This window comes from Arachis ipaensis, chromosome B3 (assembly GCF_059453495.1).
Source record: "Arachis ipaensis isolate K30076 ecotype BB chromosome B3, ASM5945349v1, whole genome shotgun sequence".
Lineage (NCBI taxonomy): Eukaryota > Viridiplantae > Streptophyta > Magnoliopsida > Fabales > Fabaceae > Arachis > Arachis ipaensis.
Genome location: NC_142438.1, coordinates 143,559,400 through 143,566,467, shown reverse-complemented (window position 1 = coordinate 143,566,467; position 7,068 = coordinate 143,559,400). Strand labels below are relative to the sequence as shown.

The 7,068-nt window shown below is 39.9% G+C and overlaps 2 protein-coding genes across 2 annotated transcripts; one reads left to right on the top strand and one right to left on the bottom strand.

Moving 5' to 3' along the window:
• The first annotated feature begins 321 nt into the window (after window positions 1-321).
• Window positions 322-2,895, top strand: LOC107631589 (SEC1 family transport protein SLY1). The gene is made up of 2 exons (XM_016335079.3): window positions 322-583; window positions 681-2,895. The coding sequence occupies exons 1-2, from the start codon at window positions 553-555 to the stop codon at window positions 2,513-2,515; spliced, it is 1,866 nt and encodes a 621-aa protein (XP_016190565.1). The 5' UTR covers window positions 322-552; the 3' UTR covers window positions 2,516-2,895.
• Window positions 2,896-3,529: 634 nt separating this feature from the next.
• Window positions 3,530-6,675, bottom strand: MEF9 (mitochondrial editing factor 9). The gene is made up of 3 exons (XM_016335080.3): window positions 4,219-6,675; window positions 4,067-4,112; window positions 3,530-3,950 (listed from the first exon to the last, which is right to left on the bottom strand). The coding sequence occupies exon 1, from the start codon at window positions 6,352-6,354 to the stop codon at window positions 4,390-4,392; it is 1,965 nt and encodes a 654-aa protein (XP_016190566.1). The 5' UTR covers window positions 6,355-6,675; the 3' UTR covers window positions 3,530-3,950; window positions 4,067-4,112; window positions 4,219-4,389.
• Window positions 6,676-7,068: the final 393 nt, after the last annotated feature.

Genomic DNA, 7,068 nt, shown 5'->3' with positions numbered 1-7,068 from the left:
ATTGATGAAACTCCCCTAAAATTAATGCATTGTTGAAGATAACCAAATTTTCTACTGCAACACCTACTAAAATAAGCACTTTCACCACTGATTGGATGCTCAAGTGAAATCCATGTTGAGGGCCACATTGTAAATCGATAGTGAAAATCAACCCAACATTTGACATACTTGATTTTCTAATTGAAACCGTAAAAAAGTCTTTATTTTATATCATAGTAAACAAATTTTTAATAATAATAATAATAACATTAGTAATAATAATACCAATATAACTGAAAAATAGATAAATAATAATAATAAAATATACCGATATAATAATAGATTAAGTTTTTCTATGGTACTGTTAGCATCTCGAGTCCTTTCAAGTCCTTCAAATACCTCTACTGCTGTTAACATCCTGAGCAAAATGGAGCAAACCACTTAGGATCTATAGGTGTGGATCTCGTAGACGCTCCCACAGATCCCAAACCAAAACCCTCGTCTAATTCGATTTTATCATCTTCACTGCACCATCCAATTTCAGATCCATAGAGCACAACTGACCACCCAACCATGTCTCTCAATCTCCGCCAGAAGCAAACCGGTAATAATTCCTCTTTCGCTCTCAATTCAAATGAATGATTACTCCATTTTCAATTCAATGCATTGTGTTTGATGTTGGTTGATTGAATCGGATCCAGAATGCATCGCCAGGATGCTGAACCTGAACCAGCCTATAAACGCGTCATCGACGACGGCGAACGAGGAGGTTTACAAGATCCTGATCTACGACAGGTTCTGCCAGAACATCCTCTCTCCATTGATCCACGTCAAGGACCTCCGCAAGCACGGCGTCACCCTCTACTTCCTCATCGACAAGGACCGCAACCCCGTCCACGACGTCCCTGCCGTCTATTTCGTCCAACCAACTCCCAACAACATCAACCGCATCCTCTCCGACGCTTCCCGCTCCCTCTACCACTCCTTCCACCTCAACTTCTCAACCTCCATCCCCCGCCCCCTCCTCGAAAACCTCGCATCCGGCACCCTTGCCTCCGATTCCATCCAGCGGATCTCCAAGGTCCACGATCAGTACTTGGAATTCATCACTCTTGAGGACAATTTGTTTTCCTTGGCAGATAAGTCTTGTTTTGTTCAGCTTAATGATCCTTCTGCTGGGGACAGGGAGATTGAGGGGATTGTGGAGAAGGTTGTTAATGGGCTCTTCTGTGTTCTTGCCACTTTGGCTATTGTGCCAATTATTAGGTGCCCTAGGGGTGGACCAGCTGAGATGGTTGCATCTGCATTGGATCAGAGGCTAAGGGATCATTTGCTGTCCAAGAACAATTTGTTTAGTGAGGCTGGGAATTTTGTTAGCTCGTTTCAGAGGCCAGTGTTGTGTATCTTCGATAGGAACTTTGAGTTGGCGGTAGCAATTCAGCATGATTTTAGGTACCGGCCACTGGTTCATGATGTGCTTGGGTTGAGGTTGAATAGGTTGAATGTCCAGGGGGAGAAGGGTGGGATGAGGTCTTATGAGTTGGATAGTTCTGACCCCTTTTGGGCTGCAAATGGGTCGCTGGAGTTTCCAGCGGTTGCGGAGGAGATTGAGACTCAGCTGAATAAGTATAAGAAGGATGTGGATGAGGTGAACAAGAGGACTGGTGGGACACATGGTGCGGAGTTCGATGGGACAGACTTGATTGGTAACACAAAGCATTTGATGAACGCAGTGAACTCGCTGCCTGAGCTGACAGAAAGGAAGCAGGTTATTGATAAGCATACCAACATTGCCACCACATTGTTGAGTGAGATTAAACAGAGAGCGCTCAATAATTATGTGAAGACAGAGAATGCAATGATGAGAGGGACCCTTGAATGGAAAGACCTTCTTGGCGTGCTTAAGGGACCGGGCACCAAGATGGATAAGCTTCGTTTTGCCATCTTGTATCTTATTTCCTCTGAAACCATTAATCAATCAGAAGTGGACACTGTGGAGGCAGCACTAAGAGAGTCAGAGGTTGATACTGCTGCTTTTCAGTATGTGAAAAAGATCAAGGCATTAAACGCGTCCTTTGCATCGGCAAACTCTGCCAGCAGAAGTAACATTGTTGACTGGGCTGAGAAGCTCTATGGACAGTCAATTAGTGCAGTCACAGCTGGTGTTAAAAATCTGTTATCTGGTGACAAGCAGCTTGCATTGGCAAGGGCAGTTGAAGCCTTGATTGAAGGAAGGCCAAATCCCGAAATAGATTCATATCTTATATTTGATCCACGTGCTCCTAAGTCCGGTTCAGGAACAAGTAGCAGCCATTTGAAGGGGCCCTTTAAGGAAGCAATTGTATTCATGATCGGTGGAGGTAATTATGTTGAATATTGCAGTCTGCAAGAGCTTTCACAACAACAGCAACCTCCTAAGCACATTATATATGGGGCAACAGAACTCCTGACTGGAGTGGACTTCGTAGAGCAACTTACAGTGTTGGGACAAAAGATGGGTTTGGGTAACGTTGCTTCTACCTCCTCAGCCCAGTAGTTCAGACATGACCGTATTCACATTTCGGTTTGCCAATTTATTCTTTGGTACACAAACATTGTAGTGAGATAGGGAAATTGAATATGCTTTTGATGATCAATGTCTAGAAAGGATAAAGAGTTTTGTGCTTATATATTGCCTCTTAGATTATAAATCAAAGGGAGCTGCTGATCTCTTATAATTTCCTGTAGTGTAGCCGTTTAAGTTTTTGTTCATTGTATTAAAAGGTTTTCATTTAAAAGCATGATATCTTGCCTATAACACAATCCTCAATGCTTTCATTTCCTGTGTAGTGATGATTGAAAAGGCTCGGTCATTGAATATTATTGATGTACAACTATTATGAGTTTCTGCAATTTGAATCTTATCATTCTTTTAAACGTTCTTGTTTAAATTTTTGTCAACAGATTTAGCGAGTCCTACCTCCTCAGTCATTTGTATCTAAACCAATCCTTCGGTTGTAGAGTTATTTATATTTATTAGGCTGGTTGTTTCTGTTGTGGCTCTTTCTTAATGTTTCTCTACACTAGCTAAGAAAAAGGTGATAAGTTTGTTGCTAACTGAGTCTGAGTAATACGTGGAATGGACATTGGACGATGAAATGGTTGTATTATAATTTATATGGCTGTCACTCCAACATTCCTGGCCTTATTAAGTAGCGGTAATTTGGGCGCTATACTCACAGCCTACAACACTTGGGGTGGGGATAAATAGATGGTAGTAAAAAGGGTTGATGTATAATGTATTAAATTTGAATTTGAATCCGGTTTTATCAATATAAGTTATTGATTCTTCCTTTCCATTTCTCTGTTAAACCAAAATGACCCACCAGTGAGGCAGTGACTCTTGGTGGTGGGGAGGTGAAAGTTCGCCTATTGTACATTTAACGTTAAATTTATTCAGAAATTTCTCCAATTACCCTCTAAATTGAATGCAAAAGTATGGTAAATTTGCCATCAAGCATTAACATAATGCAAATTTACATTAACAAAATCTGGTAACACGTTACATCTATCAAAATGAACAATCAGAGAATTTTTCATTTGACAAAGAAATTGTTGAGGTATGTTTAAGCCTAATATTAACATTGGTTCTCTATGAACATAAGGTACAAAATGGGTTCTTGAGGTCAATTTCCATCAGAGCTTGATGCTTTATTTTCAAACCAGATTCTACGTATTGCCTAGCTAGCTGCACACGAGATTTTTGAGAAGCTTAAATCTCTTGACAACTGCAAATTATTTGGTATAGTCATAACAAAACATGATAGTAACTGTTCAACTTTGCAAGGGAAGACTGCAGCTATTTCTGTTAATTATATAGGCATACTTTCCTACTGCCATTATTCATGACTTCAAATTAATTTGCCAGCGCCACATCCATTTGTAACCGTACTACACACATCCGAGTGCAGGCGGATGCCGGAAGCTGCCAGCTGCGAAGTAGACATGCAATCATGATGATATTTGCACATCAGTTTCATAATCACTGAGTTTCTGCTTAGCTCACAAAAGAAAATTTAAATGCAGTTGAAAAATCTTAACAATTTACCGATCTTCTGAGTTGAGACCAGTTATTGCTATTTTGGAAAATATATCTGCCAAAAGAAACGCAACATTATTTATGTGATCTATGAGAGCAGCATGTAAATGCTAGAATTTCACAGCTTAACCAAGAATCAAAGAAATACTATACAAACTTACCTCAGTTACCTCTGAAAATTTGCCAGAAGCCATGCTATTCGTCTTTCAAGTCAATCAAACTAATATTTAGATGAATATCTACTTTCCAGAGGCAGAGAAACTCGTTTATCCTGCCTTGCAATAATAACAATGTTTTTAAGTTGAATGTGATTATCTCTATCAGTAGCATGATTAAGAATCTACCCAACTATACCCTGTCTGCTTCTTGACATTATTTTTTTCCATCAACACTCTCACTCGCTCAGCATCATCCCATTGCCCTAAATTAGCATACATATTATATAACAACACATAAGGAGCTGAACTTTCTGGTTCAAGACGGATCAAAGCTTCAGCTGCTAGTTGTGCAAATTCTACCTTGTTATGCACTCTACAACCACCAAGTAATGCACCCCACACAGCCTTATCAGGTTTGAATGGCATGCTTTTTATCACATCCAGAGCTTCCTGAAGCTGCCCCTGCCGTGCCAAGATGTCCACGAGAGAGGCAAAGTGCTCAATTCTTGGCTTGATACCATAGTCCTTAATCATGGAACTGAATTGCCTCCTCCCCTCTTCAACTAATCCTGCATGAGCGCATGCATTCAAGACCGAAATAAAGGTTATATAGGTAGGGTGAATTTTAAGCCTCTGCATCACTTTAAAAAGTTCCAGAGCCTCAGAACCTAGGCCATGAAATGCATAGCCTCCAATCATGGCATTCCAAGTGATCACATCTTTATAAAGTTTCATCTCATTAAACACGATGCATGCATCAGCTATTGCCCCACATCTAGAGTACATAGTAATGAGGGAATTATTTATTGGCATGTCAGGAAGAACAATCTTTGTGATAAACTGATGGATCTGTTTACCAAGGTAGAGATCCACCAATCCAGCACACACACTGAGAACTGATGATAAAGTGTGTCTATCTGGCCTCTCTCCCTCAAGTTGCATCTGAGAAAAGAGCTCAATAGCACCATTATAATCTTCATTTTTTTCATAGCCAGCTATTACAGAGTTCCATGAAATCAGGTTTTTGTTGGGCATCCTCAAGAAGAAATCTTTTGCAAGTCCTAAATCACCATTTTGTGAATACCCGGATATTATTGAATTCCATGAAAGTGCATCAGGACTTGGCATTTCAATGAAAAGCTTCGAAGCTTCTTCCATATCTGACACCTGAACATAGCCACTGATCATGGTGTTCCAAGTACAAGTATCTCGCTCAGTCATCCTGTCAAAGAGCTCCCTAGCAGAAACAATGTCTCCTGTTTTCACATAGCACATCATCATTGAATTCCATGAGACCACATTTCTCCTGAATCTCCTTTCGCTCTTATTTCCATCTTCACCTTGATAATCTGGAATCTCATCGAAAAGGCACCGAGCTTCTTCCACCATACCTTTTTGGCCATATCCTGCGATCAAGGTGTTGTAAGCTGCAACCAAATCATCCTTCCCATCATCTCCCTCCCCACATTCATGCAAAATCTTAGCAGCAACATTCAACTCACCATTTCTCACAAGCCCTGATATAAGCGCATTGAAAGAAGCTGAATCGCGCACCGGAATCCTCCTAAAAGATTCAACAGCTGAATCCACATCGCCGTTCAACAAAAATCCAGTGATCAAAGCATTGGAGGACACCACATTTGGCTCAGGCATGGCATCAAATAGCTTCAAAGCCTCCTTCATCCTCCCATTCTTGGCATACCCACTGATAACTGTGTTCCAAGAAACACAATCACGTTCCTGCATTTCGTCAAACAGCTTCCTACCCTCCTCAATGTACCTACTTCCGCGGCATGAAAAGTAACCCGAAATGATGAGGTTCCAAGACACGATATCCCTTTGGGGCATTTCATCGAACAGTTGCCGTGCCTTGGCAATCTCTCTGCGATGCACATAACCACTCATCATCGAGTTCCAAGTAACGGTGTTTCGTTGGTTCATGGAATCAAAGAGTGCTCTCGCTTCGCTTAATCTACCGATTCGAATCAAATGTGAAATCTTCTTGTTTGCGTGGTATAGTAAAGGTGGCGTTTTGTGGGATTTGGTCACAGAAGCTAAGCTGCGACAGCATGAGATGCAAGGGAATTGGAGTATGTTTCTGCTTCTTAGTTTCCTTAGAGCACCGTACAACGGCGCCATTCTCGAAACGAGAAGGGAGGGGAGGCGGACTTATCGTTGACGGCGGTTACCGAAATTGTTATTTGGTTTCTGTTAGTTAACAAGTGAACGACAAAGTTAGAACCTTACAGTACGTGTGGGACGGAGGCGGAGGCAGTGGTACCCGCAACGGGAGAGGTACTGAGGTAACAACAACTTTACATATTGGACATGGGGATGCAGTGATCATGTTTGTACTTCCAATTTCAAGGGATGATCATGCATTAATGGATTCATCCGTTTTAAAATGAGACAGCATATCAAGTTTATCGTTTTGGCTTTGCTTTTGTATTAGTAGTGTGTCATGAGAAAGCTATTTATTGAAAAGAGCCGACTCCGACATATCGAACTCAAGCCAATTCCTTTCATTTTTAGTTTTGAAATTCCAAAGATTTGGATAATAATTTTTTTTTTTAATAACAGACATCATTTTTAGTTTTACAATTCAAAAGATTAGAATAATAATTTTGTTTTAAATAAATTTTCAACTAATTAACTCTAGTTGACTCACTCCTAATTGATTTCAATATCACCTCAATTTTTTGTAACAAATAAAAATGAAACACCATAATAATAATAATAATAATAATAATAATAAATTATTCATTTTTATTAACGAAAAGAATTAATAAAATATTAAATAATTAACAAGATTATAATGCTATATAAACAAATTCCATTAAATAAAATAAATAT